The sequence below is a fragment of the Sinohyriopsis cumingii genome, chromosome 11, assembly GCF_028554795.1.
Source record: "Sinohyriopsis cumingii isolate HCF-2022 chromosome 11, ASM2855479v2, whole genome shotgun sequence".
Taxonomy (NCBI): domain Eukaryota; kingdom Metazoa; phylum Mollusca; class Bivalvia; order Unionida; family Unionidae; genus Sinohyriopsis; species Sinohyriopsis cumingii.
In genome coordinates this window covers 38,978,074-39,002,966 of record NC_142971.1, presented here as the reverse complement: position 1 = coordinate 39,002,966, position 24,893 = coordinate 38,978,074, and the positions used below count along the sequence as shown (strand labels likewise).

Sequence of the window (24,893 nt, the reverse complement as noted above, 5' to 3'; positions counted from 1 at the left end):
ATTGAGATCGTGAAGTAAAGTGACATGTTCCTTATAATTAAGCTACAAAATGCTCCGCAAATGTTGAAAAACAGGATTCATGATCTGTTTCAAATTTATTTATCTTGTCATCCCACATGTTCAGAAGACATGACTAAAAGTCATTTGGAATATCCTTGTCTCTTTCCGATGCGAGTTAAATAACGTTGACCCTCTGAAAGAGACTCGGGGGTAATCGTAGTGATACTTTTCGAATTGGAAAGTTTTTTTTATAGGACAAACATCTTTATATATATGCGAGGAACATATTCTTATAAGTTAATAGGCAATGAAAATAAGACTCTAACACGTTTCAACAATCAATTAAATACCTGCACTTTTATTTTTAGTGTCATTTCTGCAAGTTTGAAATGAAGAAATCGAACAAGTCGTTCGGTTGCAATAGCCTGAAACCGTTGTTTACGTTGCTTTATTAAATACATGTCATTTTGTCCTTGTGACGTCAGTGAAGTTTTATTGAAATAACGACGACCACGGGCTAAAGCAGAGGTCTCAACACGCGGTCCGCGGGCCGCATGCATTGTATGCTGTGGCCGCAAAATGATTGTCGTCACAACGTGTCAGGTTAGATAACAAAGGTGGTGCGCCTTTGGGTCATCAAAAATGTCCGCCTTTGGGCCATCAAAAATGTCCTCATGCGACCCTCAGGGTGGTTTGAGTTTGAGACCCCTGATCTAAACGATCTGAAAAATGGTCAAGATTCGTTTTATATGTCTTACTAATTCATCCTCATTCTTTCCTCTGTCAATGCAAACGTGGTTTATTATGATTCAGACTGCCGCTATGTTGTCGGATCTTTTCTCCTTGCCGGGAAGAGCGGACTGCAATTCACCAGATAGACCAGGGGTATTAAACACGCGGCCTGTATCATGTTGCCCGCAAATTGATTGGCATCGCAAGGTGTCTGGAGAAATAATAAAAGTGATGTGGCGCTTTGGACATCGAAAATGACCTCGTGCGGTCCTCATGGTTGTTTGAGTTTGAGACCCTGGGTTGGGTCGGTGGTTCTCTCCGGCGTTTTCCCGGGTTCTTCCTCCACCATTAATACTGGCCGCCATGTATAGCCTATCGCGTGCTGAAAAATGGCGTTAAACCCCACAACAACAACAACAAGACCCCTGGGCTAAAGAATAGTTAAAAAAACAACATACTAGCATGCGATAGAAAAGACCGAGGACATAAGGCCATGAAAAAAATGTGTGTGTTTCCTAGTGCAATGTTTTTAAAATTAGAGTAGGTAAGTCAATTTAAAAAGAAACGAACAAATGGACAAAACAACAACAAAAACAAAAACATACCAATAAATATCTCAAGTCGTCTTTGTAATTTTCTTTTACCATGGAGATAAACGTGCTGGGGTCTGCAATGAAAAACAGGAGCGGTCGGCTGACCGGAAACATATTTTTTGGGTGACCTGGTCCGTATTACGGGAAGGGTTCCTTATCCATCGTTGGTACCGCTGTTGTATAGTTTCTCTAATGGTGGTGATTCAGTTAATTTTAGCACAGATTACAATTTCCATAGAAAAGGCAACATGTAAATGAAGAAAGAAAGAACAGAGAAATGTCACAATGACAAAAATAAAGAAAGAATACCTATCAAACGGCCTGTTCTTATTTGAATATAATGTGCTTCAGTAGTATGAGTAATACTATCGCCTAACTAAAGCCAGTTGTGCGATATGCTTCAATTACTTGCTGAATAATCCTAAATTTGGACAAATAGGATGTTGAATGTATTTGTTATTACGTTATTTAGAATGTTTAAAGTCACTTATCTCACATCATCAGAAGGCAGGCTACGAGATATATCCTTCCGCCTGAACAGAACTACAAAAAGCTGGAAAAGGTATATATTTTCATCATTTATTTCTTAATTTATTTGTTTAATTTTTGTCATAATATTGGTTTTTGTGCAAAACATCAATAATAACATTGCAACATTGATGCAAGGCGAAAAGATAAATCACATTTACTAACACATAATAGTACATTTTCATTTATTGAATCGACTACATTTTTAAGGTTAAATAAGAAATAATATTCGTCCAGCGTGAAAAATACGTAACAGATATCATAGAGAGGGAACACGTGACATTTTATAATTATTTTTTCTTGTAAAATTTTTTATCTTGTATTTTGTTATACAGGTTTTAAAGAATTACAACCGATTGTTGTAGAATCTATACGGACGTGTACATTAATAATTTCACCATTAATACTGGCCGCCATGTATAGCCTATCGTGTGCTGAAAAATGGCGTTAAACCCTACAACAACAACAACAATAACATTAATAATTTTAGTGATACTTCCTTCGTCTTTTTCATCTGTTATTCCATTCTTTCTTTATTATTTCCTTTCATGTTCAAAAAATAAAACAACAGAAACACAATAGATGTATGTAACAGTCTCATCTGATGTAGTGGTCGACTTTACACCCGCATACCTGGGATGACCATAACTTTTAAGGACTCCTTAATTTTTAAGGACTGCAAGCATGTATGAAGACATAAAACGTGGTTTCAATGAATAAATAAGTGAACTGTCTCTATCTCTCTTTTTCAAAATGGAAACTAGTTGATTACTGAAAAACTAGCGGATTCTTTTTGATACGATCGCAGGATTTTTAAATTTTTTAAAAAGGGTTTGATATCGATTGAATATAGAGATATACATGAAATAAGATAAAATTCCAAAGGACTTTGAGATCATCATAAAGTGGAACGCTTACCTCCGCCTTATTGATGTGTTGTGTATAAACTGAATATCCTTTTTGCCTATGTAAATCTTATTTACCTGGATTCAGGACTGTCAGAAGTGAATATTCCCGTTACCTGGATCAATAGTTTCTGGTCATGGACTCTGTTTTCAAAACCAGGTCTATAGTACCCGATAAACAAACACTGATGTATTGTTTTTTATTGGTCTGTTAGTGATTTTTATCGATGTCGAATTTGACCGCTTTAATTTATTTTTCTTCGAAATCATATTGGGAGCCCAGAAATTATTGAGATCCATCAAAATATATGAATTACAAAATTGATAATGTTTAGGTATTTTGAAAATGTGGGAAGTGTAAATCGATTGGTTTCCAGAAAATATAATAATTCAATGTTTGTACGTTACTTGGTATTAATTATAGTATAGTATTTTCTCATACCGCCATTCACAGAAAAGATATACATCTCTCTCTCTCTCTCTCTCTCTCTCTCTCTCTCTGGTACAGCATTTGTCTGTTTCCTAACAGCAAGTTCTTATTGGTCACTTCTTCTTCTTCTTTACATCTGTAATTCACGTATCGATTTTGCCTTGTCGAAAATGTAAACTTTTAGTAGCGTTCTGGAGGGGAACATGTCAGGTTGTCCAACATCCAGGTAAATTGAGAATAGAATCACCTGCTGATGCAAAGGGTCTATTTATTCTAACAAGAATGGTCGTAATTAAATTGGTTTTCTTTAGTACTTTATAGCACAGCAACACAAGCAGGTTATTTAATGCCTAGACAATGGCAGTCAAGCTCCTTGCCCAAGGACACCCGCGGTAGCTGACCCAGGCTAGACCAATAATAGGATTAGAACCCTTACCCTTTCGGTCGTAAGTCCGTCACGCTAAGGATGTAGCCGACTCGGTTCCCAGAACATAATTATAAAGATTCTTTCAAATATTTACACTCCACAGACTACTCCTGATTGTGATAAAAAAAAAGATGTCATTATTTTCGATGCTAAATACCAAAGCAGTTCAATTTATACTGGTGACCAAGAAAGACAAATAATTCATAGTGACTTGACCCTCGGATTGTTCAGAAAGTTTCCACAAAGCTGTCAGATTTGCAAAGAAATTGAAAACTGTGCAGATATCTTGTAGGTTTTACATGAAAATTACAAGGATATTGATTAACGAGAAGAACGTTGCCTCTTGCTCCTGTTTATCCATGTCATTCAGTGCGAAATACCCTCAGTTTTGGTTTAATTTTGTTTTGTGTTCATATAGTAACTGCATGTGCGAAATCTCGCCAATAGCTTCCCTTGGTCATCGGATCTTCTCAAGATGTTTTCGGGATCTCCATCGACCGGATATACTTGTCTCCGTGTACAGCCTACCAAGTGCTGAGAAATGGGGTTAAACCCATCACCACCACCACCACAACAGCAATAACAATATTCATTGTTCTCTGCACACAGTAACACATCTTTGTGTCGGCATAAAGTGAGTCATTTGATTGTTCAACAATCTTGGTCAGCTCTTAACAATACCAGAGAAATTGATGCATTTATCCCTTAAGCAATATTGACCTCCCAGCTATTTGGCTTGAGTAAGACCGTAATTCTATTAAAGTAGCTCTTCATTTGCGTAATATTTCATAATACCAGCAAATAATAATCACGAATTATCCCCTAAATTACGGGATACTGTACACTTGAAACATATTGTGTTTATACTAACTATTGTATGTATTTCATTGTCCACGCATCAAATGGTGGATAAATTATGCAACTCTCTGAATATGAAAAGGGTTTTGTGTTGACAAGAAGCCATACAACGTGTCTCGAGATGGATTAGTACTTCTGAGTTTGTCTAAATACAATTCTCTAAGATGCTGATATTGTTTACAAAAAAAAAATGCTTGATATTTATCTTCTACCGTCGACTTATTAAACTATACTCAAAAGTATGCAAAACGATATGAAGTAATTGCACCATCATGTCTAACAGTCTCTTTAAGAAGATTATGACAAGAACATTTGAATCTCGAGAAAGCTTATGACCAAGACATCTGAATCTCGAGAAAGCTTTATGGACATACATTTATAATCCAGTGGAAGTTACTTCTCAACATTGAACAGTGTTTTAACATTTTGATAACATATATTTTGACGACTATGTGGTAGGATAATGCAAATTTTTCCTCATGCAACCATTCACTGTTTGAGAAAATGCTGTTACAAATATGCCGACATTTAACATACTCAGTGTAATGTGTATCATACAACGGTAGTCTGCCACATTCTTCAGGGGCAACATATTCACACGACGTCAAACACATATTTTGTTTACAGAAGGGGCTGCGAATACTTTCAGTACATTCTGAATAAGTGTAGCTCCAGATTTCAGAGCACAACTTAATATAGGTTTCATCTTTGTATCGACCGCTTCGGTGGCCTTAGTGATTATAGCGTCAGCCTCGGATGCCAGTGGTTGCGGGTTTGAACCCCGGCCGAGTCATAACAAAAACTTTTAAAATGGTACTAACTGCTGACATACTTGGCGCTCATCATTAAGAGGCTAGTTTTAAGTCTGGTTGGCCTGGTGTCAGGATAATGTGACATGATGCCCCAGTACCAGTCATCACTATAAATTGCCTCACTGCAGACATCATAGCGATATGTCTGAACATTTATTTAACGCTGCATTACAAATCCAAATCAGTAACACCCACACCTTAGTATCAACTATTTTAAAGGCATCTTCATAACTAATGAAATCAAATATCCTATGGTTAACAGTTATACATAACATAGTTGATACTCTGCACAACTAATATTTCTTTAGTCTTTGTACAAGATAATTTGCGTTTAAACACATGATCCTTTAAGTTGTAAAAATAAACAGTACCAGTTTGTGCCTTAAATAACATTTTATAATATCGCAAGAGTCTTCCATTGCGAAACACTCTCACTGTTTCTTATTCAAGTAAACAGCGGTTCCACTGGCATTATAAACTAGTTCCTTTATGTGTATGTGTTGTTGCATTGCAATTGTTATATCAACTTTTCCCAATCAATGTGATCCGAGTTTTGTGTACCATACATTGACAACTCCGGTAGCGTTTATATATAGTGAATATATGAGCTAGAGAAAGAACCGTGCCTAGTACGTTGTTTTTTCTCTTTCTTTTTTTAAAAAATGTTCAAATTATATGAAAGAAAAACAAACCAGTAAACGTAATGATAGACTACGTTATTTTTGTTGGCGGCACAACAGTCTTGAAACATCTTCGAGGAGGGTATCCGGTTGCCGAGTGGTCTTTACAACTCGCTAGGGTTCGAGTCTCGGTCTCGGCTAACGTGGGTATGTGAGAAAACTTGCCAGTAACTTCCCATGGGTCGCTGGTTCTTCGTGGGTTTTTCCTGGTTCTCCCTCCATCGAATATACTGGCCGCCATGTATAACCTAACATGTGCTGAAAATTGGCCTTAAATCAATAACATCTTCGAGGAAAATATTAAAGCAATTATTGCGTTATGGAATTATCATGGATATGAATTTTACAGTATTACGATTGGTGTGATCTTGCTATAAACATTTACATGAATGGCCAGTATATGACTTTTTTAAAAAAAAATCCATTAACAATATTGATCAATGTAGGGAGTTCTCGTAAACAGATTTACTCACGTATGATTCGCTTTATCGCAGATAAGAGGGCCAGATCGGATGCAACCTATACATCCTATAGCAATCTGTCATGAAACCTTTTGATAAAATGCGACTCTGAGCAATACATCAGTTATCGGTCGTGATCGCTGTATGATCAATTTATCGCTCCTGATCAATGCCGGTCGGAACACTCTCAACCTTTTCCATCGCATGCTAGAAAAAATTATTGGATTCGCATCGGAAAGATGCGGGGAGGTTCCGAATGGATCAATAGATGACACAATTATTGCATCTGAACGTTAGATCGGAGTACAGTTATCGCGCCTGATCATTCTGTAACAGCTATATGTGTTGCCGAATTTCAGATTTTGTTTTATCACGATAAGTTTAATATGCGCGCTTTAATTAATTTTTCGTGTCACTTTATTTTAACCAGAGATCATATATAACATCAGCTTGCTTTTGATATCGACTTTCTAAATTGATGACAAGTCAAAAATGAAAATTCTTCGGCTAGGAAGTGTCTGTTCTGCAAAGTATTATTTCCAAGTATTGTTCCCATATACTGTCAGCGGATTATAGCAAAATTAAATGAAATGTCTGGCATCTTCATGATATGTGAGTTTAATTACGATTATTATTGTTAGCTTGTGACAAATGACCTAGGGCGAAAACGTTTACTCATAAACTTCAGTTCCCCAAATCAGCGTTCTTTTCGTGGATCGAATCATATCAAGAACAGGTTATTATGAACATTTTGTTTACCTGATTTGACACAGGGTTGTAAAATCCGGGCACTTTACTTCACAAAATTTGATCGTAAGTTAATTTTAATTGTCTATTACCCTTTCAAACTTATAAGTTATAAGCTGTCTCTTATTTGTTTTTCTCTTCTTTTCTAAAATGTGTATTAATACAAATAGGGCCAGATGGGATGATTACGAGATGGGATACTTTTCTAAAATGTGTATTAATACAAATAGGGCCAGATCGGATGATTACGAGATGGGATACTTTTCTAAAATGTGTATTAATACAAATAGGGCCAGATCGGATGATTTCGAGATGGGATACTAATGTATTGTCATGTAATTCAAAGATGGTATACAATTGTAAAAATACTTTGATTCTAAGATGGGATACAACTGTGTAATACTTTGATTCCAAGATATAATACAGGATAATTCTTTGAGTACAAGATAGACTACGACTGTATCAATTTTTTTTATTCAAAGATAGACTACAGCTGTATAAAACGTCGATTCCAAGACCGACAAAACTACGTCATACTTTGATTCCAAGACTGGATAGAACTGTATAATATTTTTATTCCAAAACCAAACTACAGCTGTATAATACGTTTATTCCAAGACAGGCAACTGCCTCGTACTTTGATTAAAGACAAATTAAAGCTATATAATACTTTCATTCCAAGACAGACTAAAGTTGTATAATACTTTGATTCCAAGATGGGTTGTAACGATGTAATAATACTCCGATTCCATGACGGGATAGAACTATCATACTATAAGCAAAGAGTGCAAGAAAAATGTTTCAGGCCATGCATCCGGATGATGTAGAAAGGAAAGACGAGAGACCGGACAGAAAAACTCAACGAAAGTAAATTACGTCAACTTCAGTCTATGATCACGCGTTCACGTGACATTCATCTGTGTAATTCGTGGATTTCATGTAAGCCATTAATGAGCTGGTTACAGGACGAGTTCATTAGCCAGCACATCATTTCATATCCTTCTTTGTTTGTGAGCTCTGTACTTGATATACTGATGAAGTGGGCCATTGTATATTACATCCAGTAAAAGTGAGCGTTGTTTCAATAGGTCCGTCTTTACGATTAAAATATATATGGCTTCAGAGGCGTAGCTGGGGGGGAGAGGGGGCAGGGGGGTACATATGTCCCCGGGCGCCAAGGTACAGGGGCGCCAAAATGAGGCTTACAACGTTACATTATAATAAGTAAACAAGGATAATATTCAAAAATGTGATTAAACGGGGAGGGGGCTGGGGCGCCAATTTTATAGTTCGTCCCCGGGCGCAAAATATCATAGCTACGCCTCTGTATGGCTTTTATTCTTGTTCAAAAGACGTTTCTTGGCCTGTCGAAGATAATGTGACACCATACCATTGTTTCACCAGGTCCTTGCTGATCAACACCCGCTGTAGGCAAATATCTACATGTTCAGGCCCGGCCCTTGGGCAAGGCGAACGACCCCCGCGCTTTCAGGAAATCAACTCCAAAATGCAATTTTGTTTTGCTTGGGGCCCACGCTCATCGCTTGCTGCCTTGAATCCTGCATGCTGCCTTGGGCCCCTCACATCCTAGGGTCGGGCCTGTACATGTTTTTGCGGTATTTAGCATTAGGTTCAAGTCACTATGCAGCAATCTGCATAGATTGCAAAATTAACTTTACATTGCAGCATCGACTTACGGCACAGTCTGAACGAAGACCTTGGAAAAGGCGTAGAATAATTACTCGTTTGTCAGATTTCGAAATTTTCTTATTGTGTAAACTATATTATTATACCTAATATTTTAAAAGCAGTTTTGAAGTGTATATTTAACGTTGTTCATTTGGGCATAATTAATGACTTTCTGTGGAATATCGGCATTAATGATTCATGCGTACTCTATGGTGCATGTTATCACGTTGAAATCACACAAAGAGCTGTCGATATTTGCAAAGATGGTATTTAAATCACACTTTTATGCAAAATTCCTTACAAATACAATTGTGTTGACCGCTTCACTTTGCAACAACTTGCAGAAGAACTGTCGTGCGTTTATTCGTCGTAATGGAACATAAATACAATACATTAATGTTGCAGTAAAGTAGGGTTGACGCATCCTGAAAGTAACTCTGAGGAAGTACTTTCCAAATCCATGTGTATGTTCTTATCCTTACTTATGGAACATTTTTATTAAGCTTTCTCTACTATTACTACTATTACGAAGAGGACGACTGTAGCGGCGGCGACTACTAATATTTAACTACTTCGACTACTACTACTACAACAGCTAATACCACTACTACGATTACTACTACCACGACTATGACTACTGCTACTAAGAATACTAATACTGCTACTACTTCGACTACTACTACTATGACTACTACTACTATATACATCATTTTGTATATATGCTTTTTATACCATTTAGTCTATATATTTCTAATGCACATACACTCTCTAGTTATCCTTTCAGAGAGACTGCCAAGAAATGTAGATTATAAAATATTGAGTCTGGAACACAACACAAAAAAACAACAAATATACACAAAAGACTGCTAAGCTTGGTACTGCTTAAAACAAATCTTCCTCTCAACTTATAAAATGCACGTGTGCATAAACGTAAATAATATGACAAGATTTCAAGTATTATATTTTAGGATGAACAGAATATAGGTTTACACATGCTGTATGGTCGTCTTCATATTTTGGAATGCTCGTCTTATTTGTGGATTGAAAGTGTGTTGGGGAGAGTGGCGGGTAATAACATTTATGCAGATTTCTGTGAGGTATGGACAGTGATAGTTTCACTATCCCTTCTTAGCAGGGGTGTAGTGCTGTGGGAACGGAGTTCCCTAACTTTTTTCACGTTCCCTTACCTTTTTTCACTCGCCATTGTCCCCACCCCCACATCTGAGAAACATGCGTTCCCTCGCTTCTGCATTGCGTTCTCTCACTTCTTTATTTAGTACCACACCGCTAATTCTAAGTACAATGATAAACATATTTATTTCCGCTATAAATGCTAAAAAGAAAAAAAAACGACAACAAATAAACAACTTTTCGTTCTCTCACTTCTTTATTTAGTACCACACCGCTAATTCTAAGTACAATTAGAAACATTTATTTCCGCTATTAATGCTAGAAAGAAAAAGAAAAACAAAACAACTTTTGATTCTTAAAATCAGACGAATACAAGAATTCTGATATTTGTATCTGCCCTATAGTAATGAAACTACTTCAGCAAAGTATATTAAAATTTGCCAGAATCTTACAAGAAGAAAAAGATGTTTTATATCATTTTGTTCGGAATTAATTAGAATAATGTCTCCTTTCCATGATCTTGTTTCTTTGTTTCTCTATACATATGCACATTTTCTAAACAAATAGATAAATAAATAAATAAATAAATAAATAAATAATCATGCGACGATTCGATTGGCTATAAAATATTTAGACGAATCAATTGGTTACAAAATATTCGGACGATTTGATTTGTTTTGAAAATATTCGAACGATCGATGCGATCGGTTATAAAATACTCCGGACGTTTACAATCTCGGATTCGGCCAATGTAGGTACGTGAGAAAGCTTGCCAGTAGCTTCTCGTGGGTCGGTGGTTCTTTCTGGGGTTTTCCCGGGTTCTTCCTCCACCATTAATACTGGCCACCATGTATAGCCTATCGTGTGCTGAAAAATGGCATTAAATCCTACAACAACAACAACAACAAAAACAACAGCGATACCTGACTTTATTACGGAACCTTTCATGCATAACGTATAAAATAGGGGTTGCTGGCATTTTTTTTTTATAAATAAAATTACATGGCTCAATCGAGCTATATCATTATCAGTTATTTAGCCATCTCACCCACTGTCAGTCTATGATGAGGACAATAAAGAAATTAATTAGGATATGATATCGTATCCCTCTTTCTGGAGTATAATCTGACCCTTGTTACTTCTCTAAAAAAATAACGCATTTCGACGAGTAAAATTCTGAGTATGTGAAATATTTATGTAGAGTATTTAATAGCATTTTTTTGCAAGGAAATTCTTTTCGATATAATATCTCAGTTTTTCTTGGAATTAAACTTACTGTGTAATTCTAGTCCCACAGAGTAATTCCTGTTTCACGCGTTACATGTTTTACGTGTGTCTTTTGTGTGGACACCTTGAGACCTTTAGCTGTTGAAAAATTAGCAGACCTGTGAGCTGACTACCCAGCTTACACCCCCCCCCCGCATTGTTCTTAATTTAAAATGATTTTGTTTATCCCCCAAACACCACTCCCTCCACCGACCTGTGTTTGTGGGTTTCTTTTGAAGCAAAAAAAAAAAAAAAAAAAAAAAAAAAAAAACGAAAAAACAGCATTTCAAGTGTAAAAAAATATTAAAAATGCTTTTGATTGGGATTCTTTTTTGTAGGGATGTACATGTTCGGTTATCCGTTTCAAGGTTTCCAATAGTTCCTCCCCCAGATCTCAAGCTGATAAATTCAGTGACTATTTTGTAATGGTCCTCCTCAGACATTACATGATAACACCTTACGGCAAATTTCCTAACCCGTTACGAAACCTAGCAGTGATCCTTTACCTTGGATAGACTCTTTGTCCGTTTCATGTTTTGTGTTGAGTGTGCTATAATTATTGTGAAAATTTTAGTTAGCCCTTGCTCTATATACGTGTCTACGATGGCATTTACAGAGATCAGATTTATTACGAGATGTTTATTAATCGTACTATCAAAAAGAGATAGAGAACCCATCCCTACACACATTGTTTTAAGTGTATCTTTAATCTGTTACTGACGCTTTACCCCATCCCTGATTTAACACGTGGCCAAACCCACTGTTTAAACGATTGTCACAAGGATTTTTGTAACACTATTGCATGAGATCTCCCACTTCTATTTATATGTTGTCCAGGGTCACGGTGTACAACGAAGCGTTAGCGCATTTGCGCAATAGTTTTTGGCCTTACGAAACGTTTATGTAACACATCGTCTGCTTATGTAACTCTACAATTTAAATCTATTCAGCAACAAACGAAATCGCCTGTAGTACAATCGTAGTGGACACTGGGAAATCACCAAATCTTAGCAAGTCCATAGGTCGACTATGGAGCGAATCAGAAGGTATGGATATCATGTTGGAATATTACATAATGGTTACTGACCAACGGTCCGTCAGTGCGTAATGGCAGACACTCAGCTTTTAGTGTAAAACGGTATTTCTTAAATGTAAACACCGACGTAGTAGTTGCTAAAATTCAAGGATTTGCCTCTGAAATGGAGTCATTTAAAACTGGATTGACAGGTAGAAAGAATTACTTTCTTTTCAAAAACTCTCACATTGTATTGCTAAATTCTCTCTCTCTCTCTCTCTCTCTCTCTCTCTCTCTCTCTCTCTCTCTCCGGTGGCCTAAATGGTTAGAGCGTTTGCCTCGGTTGCAGGAGGTCATGGGTTAGAACTCCGGCCGAGACATACCAAAGACTTATAAAAATGGTACAAATTGCTGCCGCGCTTCGTGCTCAGCAACAAGAGGTTATTGTTCGGACTGATTGGCCTGGTGTCAGAACAATGTAACTGGGTGGGACATCATGCTGCATGTGTGCGGCGTGATGCCCCAGTGATAGACATCACCATTAAGCTGCCACACCGCAAACATCGTAGCGATATAACTGAAAAATTGTTAAAGCTACGTTAAAAATCCAAATCACATTCACACGCTCTCTCTCTCTCTCTCTCTCTCTCTCTCTCTCTCTCTCTCTCTCTCCAAGCAAATATTATTGCATACATTCATACAGGTAGGTATAAACGGATAGGAAGAAGAACAAATGAGCCATGTATCTCTCTGTGTGTGTGTGATTAGGATTTTTGAGGTAGCTTTAAAAAAAATCAGTCATATCGCTACGATGTCTGCAGTGTGACAGTGTATAGTGATGTCTAGCACTGGGACATCATGCCTCAGACATGTAGTATGATGTCCTACCCAGTCACATTATCCTGACACCAGGCCGACCAGTCCTAACACTAACCTCTTAACGCTGAGCACCTAGCGAGGCAGCTGTTAGTACCATTTTTGTAAGTCTTTGGTATGACTCGACCGGGGTTCGAACCCATGACCTCCCGCTTCAGAGACGGACGCTCTAACCACTGGGCCACCGGAGCGGTCGTGCCATGTATCTAGTTAGTCCTTAAGCATGTATGTTACAAATAATATTTACCTAGTTATTGTTGAATATATTCTACATATAAACCCGTTTCGTTATTTTAAGACATTTATTAATGATTTCCACCAACATAAAAGGTCCCCTCCACAACTATATGCAATACCGACTAGACTTTGCATGTAGACCAGAAAGTCTTTCTCATGTTTGTCTCTTTAGTACGACATACATAAATGGATGGCCATCATTTACTGTATAGCACAGGTTTCGTGTTTCTGTATTTAGATAGAAAGGAAGGAAGATGAGTGCATACAGCTTAATACATATTTTTATCTTTTCGTCATCCGACTATCAGCATCCTCTTTCAGAATATAAATAAATAAATACGAATATACTTTACCACCTTCTTTTCAACGGCCATACAACTATTCTGTTTGAAAACACGTACCCCCCTCTCTCTCTCTTTCCTTTACCACCTTTTCACAGTCCATAAAATTGTTAGACACGTTTCACCTCTCCCTCTCTCTTCTTTACCACATTATTTTCACAGGTCATACAATTTGAAGTAAACAAAATCGTCATCTCTCTCTCTCTCTCTCTCTCTCTCTCTCTGTAATCATGTATAACTCTTTCGTTGAAGATAGAATAAGAATTGAGCATAAATGAAAGAGAGAAACCGAATGTTCATACGATTGGGTAATATCCAGTGTGCGTTCAATGCACGCAATCTTGCATCCATTACGTTGCCTGTCATCGGCTCTAGCAACCTCACACTGACGAGGAGCTTTCAAATATAACTAAAATATATTTGCCCCTTGTTTTATTTTGTTATTTATTATCAATGCTCCAAGCTAATATGTCCAACACAGAAAAGTTAAGTTTCTAAGAGAATTACTTACCAAAGCGTAGCATCTCTTTCTCTCGCTGTATATACACTTTCTATACGAAACATAATGCTTAACTCTCTCTCTCTCTCTCTCTCTCTCGCATATATGGGACAGAAGGTGCAGGTGTATAGCTTGTTTTGTTTGACTATCAACCCATATTTTTGAAGTTTAAGGCCGTTTGTGACGTATGAAGATGTTTCAACTCGCTAACTGTTGTTTACATGTTGAAAAGTTGTGAGGTTTGTACGACTGTAGTGGAATCATACCTGATTATTTTAAATAATACGTTTTCTTCAAAACAAATGGAAAGAATATTTTATTTTTAAATCGATCCTTGTTAACGGAAACATTGTACGTTGGTTGATAGCGTATTTTGGTCTTACTTGCATATCGTTCAATTTAAATTATCGTTCAATTGAAATTTGGCATTTGTAAAGCTGAACCTGTATTCAGTGGTTGTATGCTGTGTAGCACGTGAACGATTTTCGATGAGTAGCTGTAACTATTTTTACCCATGATTCATCTGAGTCTTTATTCATCGGCAGCGTCTTGTATACATTAAGTCGGCTGACGATTAAACGTCATATAATGTAACCTTAATTACATTTTATAACCTGTTCATGCTTGAATGTATCAGGACTTATGCTACATCACGACGTCACATATAGAGCATGCAAAAATGTAGGATGTGTCCAAAGGTATTGTATTGTTTAGTCGTTAAAAGAACAAAATAAAATTGTCAGATTAGAAGTATAATATAGCGTTGTTTATTTTCATTTCAGATGAAAATATTAGACTCGTCAAATAATTGACCTTTCAAAGGAGACATTTTTATTTGGTGAATTGAAACTTCAAAAGCTTTACACGTGAGGTAGATCAGGTATCACTTGTTTAAAAAAAACAACACTAATATCGACGATTTGTCATGAACTGCCTCTCGGGTTTGTTTGGTGCTACTACGTACATTTGGTTTCATATTTCGCTTGATGAAATGTGATCACCGTGATGTGATGTGGTTCTTCGTGATAACAGGCACGGTCACTCTTTATGTAGTATGTTCTGTTTGTTTATCAGGACGGTAGACCCTATTGGACCTTAGTTTTCTTGTCTGTTAGTTGTTGTTGAGTTTAATTATAGTAGCGTTCGAACAATTGTGCATGTGCCACTTTTTTCTGACTGCACCGCAGCCTGCTAGTTGTTCCTGGGGAAGGGGATGGTGCCACCTCCCCCAGGCTTTTATGGATTCAAGGAACCCTGATAGTTTGGCCTCATTCTGTGGGTCCATAAAGGTCCCTACAGTTGAATGGCTGGCTGTCATTGGTGGGAAAGAGACTGTTAGTTGTTTTTATCTCCATGAGTTTCTCGATTTTATATTTTATTGCTGAAACAACGGACAGTTTTGAAATGTTGATATTATGAACTTAATGTGAACGTATCACTAATTTAAACACGCGGGCTAGAGCCATGTTTCCATTTGGTATATTTATTATACTCTAATTTTATCGTAAATTCTGTTTCGAAATTCTCAAAATCTTATACATCGTAAAAAATTTATGTTGTAAAATCAAGTCTAATGAATACTTACGTCCATTTTTTAAAATACTTATTTGCTCCTTAAACAATACTTACTTTCGCGTTCCTGTTTTGTTATTCATACACAATTTGTTCCGCAGACAATATCTTTCGATTGTCTCTCAAGTCAAGGACCTGAGTAGGCAAAACACCATGCTATTATCAATTTTCTGCTTGCTTTTGCTAAGCAGACGAGGGCTGTACTATTATGTTGCTCTTTGGCGACCGCACATATAAAAACTATGTCTTCCCAGTGCAACAGTTTGGAATCGTTAACCATTTGGGAAGAGGCAAACTTTGAAAATAAATATACATTAGTTCCACATTTTTGGTTTTGTGTGTGTGTTAACCGCTCCGGTGGCCTAGTGGTTAGAGCGTCAGCCTCGGATGCGGGAGGTCGTGGGTTCGATCCCCGGCCGAGAATTACCAAAGACTTACAAAAATGGTGCTGACAGCTGCCTCGCTTGGCGTTCAGCATTAAGAGGTTAGTGTTAGGACTGGTTGGCCTGGTGTCAGGATAATGTGACTGGGTGGGACATCATGCTACATGTCTGCGGCATGATGTCCCAGTGCTAGACATCACTATACACTGCCACACTGCAGACATCGTAGCGATATGACTGATTTTTTTTAAAGCTATCTCAAAAATCCTAATCACAGACACACACACACAGATACATGGCTCATTTGTTCTTCTTCCTGTCCGTTTACCTACCTGTATGTATTTATGCAGTAATATTTGCTTGGATGCCCCAGTGCTAGACATCACTATAAACTGCCACATTGCAGACATCGTAGCGATATGACTGAAAAATTGTTAAAGCTACGTTAAAAATTAAAATCACATCACATCACATTGGTTATGTGTTTGCGTTTAACTAATTCTCACTGATGTATCCTGTATAATACTGTAATACTAAATGATCCGTATTGGTGATGGGATGCATCGTAATGAATACTACCACCTCAACACAAAAGTGGGTAGTGACTCGCGACAGCTCAGTTGTTCATGCAGTGGACTCGTAATTCAAGGGACTTGCTCCGACTTTCTCGTCATGATATAGCCAATAGCTTGCTCAAGTGCCGTTACAGCCCCACCCCACCCCGCTGACACTAACAAATGCGAGTCACTGTGACCCATATTACCCACCACTAACGTTTGTTCTGTTGTATTTTAATATTATTTCTCAATCTCCGTTCACGCTGGTATCTTAGAACTTGATGGTTGTATGCTTCTCATTAGAATAAAATCTGTACAATAAAATGTCAGTTACCTTCATTTCATTGTTTTAAAGACTGACTTGGGTTAGATTTTTGCATTTAGCTAAAAGCCATGTAGGTTATTTTTGCATCTTATATACACAGTGTTATGCCTCAAATCGTGACACTTGGTGAGTGGATGCATCTTTTATATACTACACTTCACCACATCACAAAAGTAGATCACTGTGACCCATGATGAACGCATAGCTAATTTTTGTTAAATTTTGTTTTATCTGTTAAGAATCATTAAACTACATTATTATATACATCTATGTTAATATTAACACTTCACCAGAAGGTCACCGTGACCAACAAACATCTCAGTTTGTTTCCTATTTGCACGCCATGTACACACTACCATATCTAGAATCATAACACTTGATTAGGGCATGCTTTTTGATGACTACTACTCAATCATCGCAGAAGTAGGTCATTATGGCACATATTTTACGCTTCGTTGACTTTTATTAAATTAAGTATTAGATGGCCATTTTCACAAGCACTGATTATGTTAGATTCATTAAATAGCTGATCATGCATCTCTGTTAGTATGAAACTTATCCCCCCAACCCCCCCCCCCCCCAACCTCGTTGTGATCTATATTTCACCCTTTGCTGGTTTAAGTTCACGTCCTGTTCATGTCCATATAACGTTATGGCATGCTATATGCGTACCATCCTACCTAGACTAATAAAACTCAGCGAGGGGATGCATCTTGATGAGGAATAAACATTTATTGGAAAAAGAGGTACGTGTAACCTCTATTTGACACTTAAGTAAATTTGCTACAATTTATTTTTATAAGTTCATTTAAACTGTAATTTTTATCTGAAGCTAAAACGTGATAATTGCCTGCTAGTACCAAACCCTCGCAAGCAAAGAAAGTCACTGACTTGCATTTTTATGTTGTACTACCATAGGTGCAGTATCTGTGTTCAGCTCTTGACCACATAATTTTTCATGTTATATACACCCTAGCCTACTTAGAAGGCCCTTGCTGACCAGTGCATTGGGATGTAGGAATTTTAAGAATAAATATGTTTATTCAGTGGTCAACTTTCCATATGAGACTTATGAGTGGCTATATATTGCGTGCTGCTACAGGTTAACTGTATTGTATTATACATGTTAGTGGCTATATGAATTAGATGAGTGGACAGCATGCGTTGCACGTGTGGACACGTATCTGTTGCCGCTGATAAAATTCGTGTATGAAATATGTATGTACTAATTGCTATCACTTGCCGTCACTGCAAGATGACCCAAGCCTGTGACTTTCACCCATACTGCGCGTCGATAATGACAATAGCTTCTGAAATCGATTTTAATAACAATAACTAGAATAATTTATCAGTTACAACTTGAAAAGAAGTTTTTTGTTGTTGTTGTCATTGTATGTATGTCACTTTTATGGCTTGTCAATGTATGTATGTATGTATGTGTGTGTGTGTGTGTGTGCGTGTGCGTGCATGTACGTACATACGTACATATGTGGTTTAATGGCATGTCAGTACTATATTGGTCATATAGTCCCGACTTGTTTAGTGATATCTAAAAATTTAAAGGTAAAAGTTACCACCAAAACAAATCAATAAGGACGCAAATGTTTTGTTGTTAAGATAACTTGATTCTGAATTTATTTTCTGCATGATAATTAATGTCAGCAAGGTCCACTGGATACTACTAAAAGCTTCTGTGAGATGAGCTTTGTAATGGTGGATTACATTCTAGCTGGGGCCCTGAGTGGCTGAGTGGTCTAAAGCGCTCTCCGTTACGGATCACTGCCATCTCACCTCTGTCTGCGTGGGTTCAAGTCTCGGATTCGGCTAATGTGGGTATGTGAGAAAGCTTGCCAGTAGCTTCTCGAGGGTCGGTGGTTCTTTCTGGGGATTTCCCGGGTTCTTCCTCCACCATTAATACTGACCGCCATGTATAGCCTATCGTGTGCTGAAAAATGGCGTTAAACCCTACAACAACTACAACAACATTCTAGCTAGATTCCTTCAGTGCCAGTGATGACATTAGGATAAACTTATTGACTATGTAAGCGAAAGAAGAAACCATAAAAAGTTAAACCAAAAATGTGATATTTACGTCATCGCTATTCTCCCTCTCATTTTTCTTTCAGATCAAAATAAGAAACACACCATGGACCATACGTTTGTGCGGAATTTAGAGCCCTCTTTTCCAAATGGAGTAGACATGGCTTGGGTAATGACGGATACATATTCCGGTAATCAAAGACGTGCCAAAAGGCCAATTCCTGACAACCAGAAAGACGAAATGTACTGGGAGAGACGGAAGAAAAATAATGTCGCTGCCAAAAAATCACGCGAGAACAAGCGTAAACTTGATTTAGTCATCAGGGACAGGCTGGCAATTTTAGAGGAAGAGAACGCATTATTACGCAGAGAAATGTGTGTGCTGAAAGTGAGGTACGGAATTCCAGCAAATATATCCATCCTTACAGATGAAGAGCGCGAAAACTGCTTGACGAGTGTAAGAATTTCCATGCAGAATGCATACGCAGCTGTTGATGACGTGAACATTAAGAAAGAAATAGATGGCGACCAGTCTCCAGAACATCGTACAATAGTCAGCTCGAATGGATACACTGAAAACAGTCCAAATGGAAAGGCTAATTTTGAGGCAGGACAGGGAGTAACTATGTACACACCGTTTGGTGGTGTAGTGTTAGCAACGTCTCATCCGCACGCGCAGTCCTTAGAAAAATATCCTTCCGAGTATCAGAGTTACTGTGACGCTATGCCGGACGCAGTATCTTCCTATACACAACTTCCAGTAACTTATCAATCGAGGCATGTGATGCAGCACTCTCCTTGCAGCACTGTAAGTTCAGATAGTGATTCGACCCATCAGGAACCTTTTGACTTATCCATAAATGGTAAAAATAGGTATGATTCTGACGGAGGAAGTATCTCCCAGTCACCTGAATCGAACAGAGGTAATATTTCACCTGATGTTACAAATGATGAGACTCGTCAGCTCAAGAATGAAAACGACGAAATTAGAAACAAGCTGCAACAGCTTTCAGAGCAGGTCTCGAGGATGCAGCACTTAATCTGTACCAAACAAGAACATCCAAAGTAAGACGGACCTATGCGGAAAAAGATAACAATTAATTTTGGATTTAAGATCTGATGTGTCCATTTCAACGGCAAAGCAAAATAATTCATTTGGATGGTTCTATTGCATGAAAACAGCCTCAACTGGAAAATAATGGCAGATAATGCTTAAGGAGAAAAGAAAGATTATGAAATGCGTGAAACTATTAGAAACTATTGATTTCGCTAGGGGGCGTGGATATTTCTATATCTGAACACTTGCACCACTCATGTGTAAACAAAAGGAAGTAAACATGACAGAGCAACAAAGCAATCCTAATAAACTCGAGATTTCCGACATTAATGTATCTTAAATATAATCTGATGGCGAGAAACGTTTATGTTGTGATTTTTATACTAAAAAGAGTCTCAGTTTGGTTGGACAATACAACTTTGACGTGTGGTACGACAACAAAGATTGAACGGGAGACTGTTCAGTTACTTGCATTCCTTTCCATGTTCATATATATCATTCACATCTAGTTATGTAGTGCTATTTAAAAGTAAGGCATACTCGATTTTACTACGGGTAATAATTCTGATTTGTATCCGTTTTTTTTTTTATATGTATAATTTATTTGTTTATTTGTTTCAATATATTTCGTTTCTTGTATAATAATAAAGAGCAATAAAATCGATTATAATGCATTTGTTTGTTGCCTCAGGCATATTTTAAGATAGTAAGAAGCTCTGAGCTTGTTACATTCACATTTGACATTATATATAGATTGAAACGTTCATGTTTTCATGACTTATGTTAATGTTTTCGTAGTGGTACGATTTTTGTTACAGTACTAGTCAGACTAGAACGCTGAGAAAGACAAGAATATATCATATAGATGCACTCATAAACATAGTACACATTTAGGTAGTCCGAGTTTCCTCGGACCCTTGCCACCCCATTTTTGATATTTGGATGTTTATGTTGGGGTGTAGCAAACTTTAATGAACTTTCACCGAGATATACCTGCATGGAATCGATAGGAATATGATTTATTTTCTCAGATATTGCGAGTAGAGCATTTGTTATATCTTTAATCGCAGACAGACTAGCACGAACAATAGCGTTGATGAAATTTGACCTGGAACTAGCCATTTGCATTCCGAGTCACATGACTACAGAAATCTCGCGACATACATGTCAATGATATCAGAGCTCAAATAGTCACATTTAGGAGTTTTCTCTTCTATTTTATGAGATCAAAATCTGATTGGATGTGCGAAAAGGTCAAACTGTCTGATTTTGATAAAAACTATTTTTTGGGGTTAATTTTTTTCTTTTTTTCTGTGAACATTTAGCAATCGTACTGGGCTTTTTTGCACAGTTTAAGACGATTTACTGCAAAGAAGGAAATACTGTTGTTATCAGACTATCAAAACATTGGCAGGAGACTGATAGTCATTCCCAAATATCACAAACGTTATTAAACCTTCGATAAAGTGGCGATTGACGAGACGATTGGCCAACCAGCATCGAACATGGGCTGATCGAAGTGGAATCATAAGCACAAGATAATCACTTGTGACTCAGACATTGTCTGCAAGTTTGTGTCTGGATGGGTTTAGGATTCGTGGCTGAGAATAATGGTGTTTGGATTTACTTGGGAATATCATCGTTTTTCTATTTGTGTGGATTTATGTTTAAAAACACCGTTATTACATGTGTTTTTTCACAAAACAGTTTCATCATAAAACCATGACTAAAATGCACGTTTGTTATCTCCAAAAGTATTTTATTTAGGCTTGTTAAAAGCGTTTTTAAATTGTACAATGAAACACAACCTATAAAAAATATCTTAAGTTTTTAGTCAACGCATCTAATTGTGTGTAAATATTTTCCCTGTCAAGCTGTAGCAAATGTCTGTATACGTTGGCTTTGGTTCTTTTCAAGTCATTTTTTTAAAATTTTCATAAGCGTATACATGCCCGCAGAGTACATGATGCAGTATTGCCTGGTTATTGAAAGCGATATCTCCAACGTTAAATACGAAAAAATATCATCAACGAAAGCTGCAATGGACAGATATAACTATATAACAAATTACAAATAATAAATAATATCGAGCGTATTTTAAATGCTTCATAAACAAATTTAACCTGTGAATGTATTGTTCTTATTAACTGAATGTACATATAAAATGCTTGTTTATTCCATAAATTAGTTTTGATTGAGCTGTTTTATTGGACATCTTCAGTGTCATGGTTGTCACATAACTTGGATAGTTTTCACTTCTATTCCGTGGTTACATATCTCCTATGTCCAATTTTCAAATGACGAGAAGACAATCGAAGTTTTGTCAAAGCTGATCTATGTTTATGGATAGACAGGAATTGATATAATCTTCGAGGCCGAAATAAGTTTGTATATTTTCATACAAAGACGATTTGTCAGAATTCTAAAATTTATTATTCCGGTCTGATAGAAAAGAATATGTAACCCACTGTTCAAAAACTGAAATAAACTTTGGACAATTTACAGACTCTTGACGCATCCAAACTCCACCACATTATGATTGCTTAAAGTATCTTTGGAAAATCAACACAGTTAAGACCATTATTTTTTTTACTGACATTCAACAAATTATTGCATATATGCAGTACCGTAATCTGTATAATATTTTTACAGAAATTTTAACCCTTAGCCAATATTTAACTAACATTGGTCATTTTAAAAATATAAGTGGGATTCTTCCATTAACGTATTCATTGTTTGATTTACATCATCAAAGTGTAAAAAAAGTAACACCCATTAACTTCCAGTTTATCACAATGATGACAAGTTAATTATTTAATTAACCCATCTTAACAGGAACTGTCTACTTTTTATCAGTATTAACAATGAATTTCACTCTTTGAAGTCAGTTCTGTTATACGTGGGCGAGAAAGAAGTCAACAGCTAAGGAAAAGCAGTGACACAGCTCAGCTAATCCTGATTTTATGTACCGCCCCGTTTTGCAACATCTTTGTAAACTGCCGAACAATCTATCTACGTGGGCCACATAGCGAAGCATGATCTACATTGCACTGTATAAACGTTAAGCCTGTTATAAACGTATTAATATACAAATTTAGTTAACACTACGGTGAAGTAATGACCGGCACATCTTAACAAGATGATATGTAAGTAAGTCTCGCGCAGCGTAATTGAAAATGCAGTAGTACGAACCATAAACAGAACTTGAGACGTATGTGTCAAAATATGAATTACTATGATTTTATACTCTATGTTAATTACTACAAATAAACAATAAAAAAACCCCACAAAAACCGGAGAGTAGAAAGAAAAAGGAAAATACAACAACAACACAAAACAAAACAAAAACAATTAGCGATAAAAAATAAGTGAGTACATTATCCGGAACTGAAGCAGTTAAAACAACAAATGTACAAATATAAATATCATCTTTTTTTAGTACTTGGTTTGGACTGCTTGAAAAATTGTACTTTGTATTAACGATATGATTGATAGATTATCGTGCGGAGTTCAGCAATTCATTTTGAGTGGCGCAAAGATCTTAACATAACAATTCTAAAATATATTATAATCTTCTTATCATGAAATAAAAGCAGGCTAACACGTTTGTATTTGGATCTCTCATGTAATATATTTCATGTAACGCTGACATTCTAATATAAATTGAAATTCGTCCTACACCATTTTGCAAAAAACGACATTTTATATTTTTTCATATGCTCTCAAATTAGTTAGTGCTGTTCTAAAATTCTCAATAGAAAGGATGATATTCTTTAAGAGAATATAGTTTTGTTCTGCTAGAATTCTCAAATCTAAACTTCATTTATTTAACCAATTTATCTTTCAGTGTTGCTTTACTACTTGTAGGAACGCACATTGTTGCAACCATAGTTGTCCTCACCCCAACTCACTAAAATGGGCACGAAATCAAACAGAACGTTTCCAGGAGTAAATTTTATCTACAGTCAGATGGATAAAATACAACTATGTTCTGGAAACACTTCAAGTGCAAGAGCTTCTGGGGATTTTGCCCCCTTCGCCCCCAGGGGTTTCATTTCACTGTCCTCTTGCCTACCATCTGACGCCCCCTCTCGCCCAAACGATAATGCTTGAATTGCCCCTCCCCTGGGTTTTTAACGTATTTTAATTCTTACTATCCATGAAATTTTATTTCCGCTTACTGTACAATGTAAATTCTTTATATTAAGTTGTATTTCCGGTTACTGAACTTTATAAATTCTGTAAAATAAATTTTATTTCCGCTTACTGTACATTATAAATTATGTATGTAAAATGCCATACATAATATTTTATATTTCCTGCTACTGGTGCTAAACTTTTTTTGACAAATATTTACTATTTCTAAAGTTCTAAATTCTAATAGGAACTCTTCTCTATTCACTATGTACAATATCATTCTTTGTTGATTATTCAACATTTAAAATATTTGTCGGTGCTTATCTAAAACATTTTTATTATAATGCATACATTAACTTTATCGACTTTTTGTGTATTGTGATGTTATGTATGTAATACACATAAACACAGAGCTGACCTTAGAGTACCAATTAAATGCAATAAAACGATGGAAAGACAAAAACAAGCCAACCCCGACCCCCACCCCCTAAAAAATTCCGGAAGATAATCCCTTCAAAATAAAATCAAAACGTCCACGAAGTTAAACGATCAAAATGTTAAATATTTTAAACATACGTAAAATGAAACAAAGATT

General features: G+C 36.6%; 1 protein-coding gene across 3 annotated transcripts; it reads left to right on the top strand.

Moving 5' to 3' along the window:
• The first annotated feature begins 1,814 nt into the window (after positions 1-1,814).
• Positions 1,815-20,835, top strand: LOC149787956 (uncharacterized). Of its 3 annotated transcripts, none has more exons than XM_089974222.1 (2): positions 1,815-1,887; positions 19,191-20,835. In XM_089974222.1, the coding sequence occupies exon 2, from the start codon at positions 19,211-19,213 to the stop codon at positions 20,171-20,173; it is 963 nt and encodes a 320-aa protein (XP_089830348.1). In that variant the 5' UTR covers positions 1,815-1,887; positions 19,191-19,210; the 3' UTR covers positions 20,174-20,835. The 3 variants fall into 3 exon arrangements, with proteins under 3 accessions (XP_089830348.1, XP_089830346.1, XP_089830345.1); XM_089974220.1 differs by lacking the exon at positions 1,815-1,887 and adding an exon at positions 12,042-12,305; XM_089974219.1 differs by lacking the exon at positions 1,815-1,887 and adding an exon at positions 12,042-12,486.
• Positions 20,836-24,893: the final 4,058 nt, after the last annotated feature.

What these genes read in the sequence shown, in the direction of transcription:
- LOC149787956 (XM_089974219.1), top strand. Translation starts at nt 12,459, where the DNA reads ATGGAGTCATTTAAAACTGGATTGACAG. An exon ending in ATTTAAAACTGGATTGACAG is followed by an intron (nt 12,487 to 19,190) that starts GTAGAAAGAATT and finishes TTTTTCTTTCAG; the next exon opens with ATCAAAATAAGAAACACACC.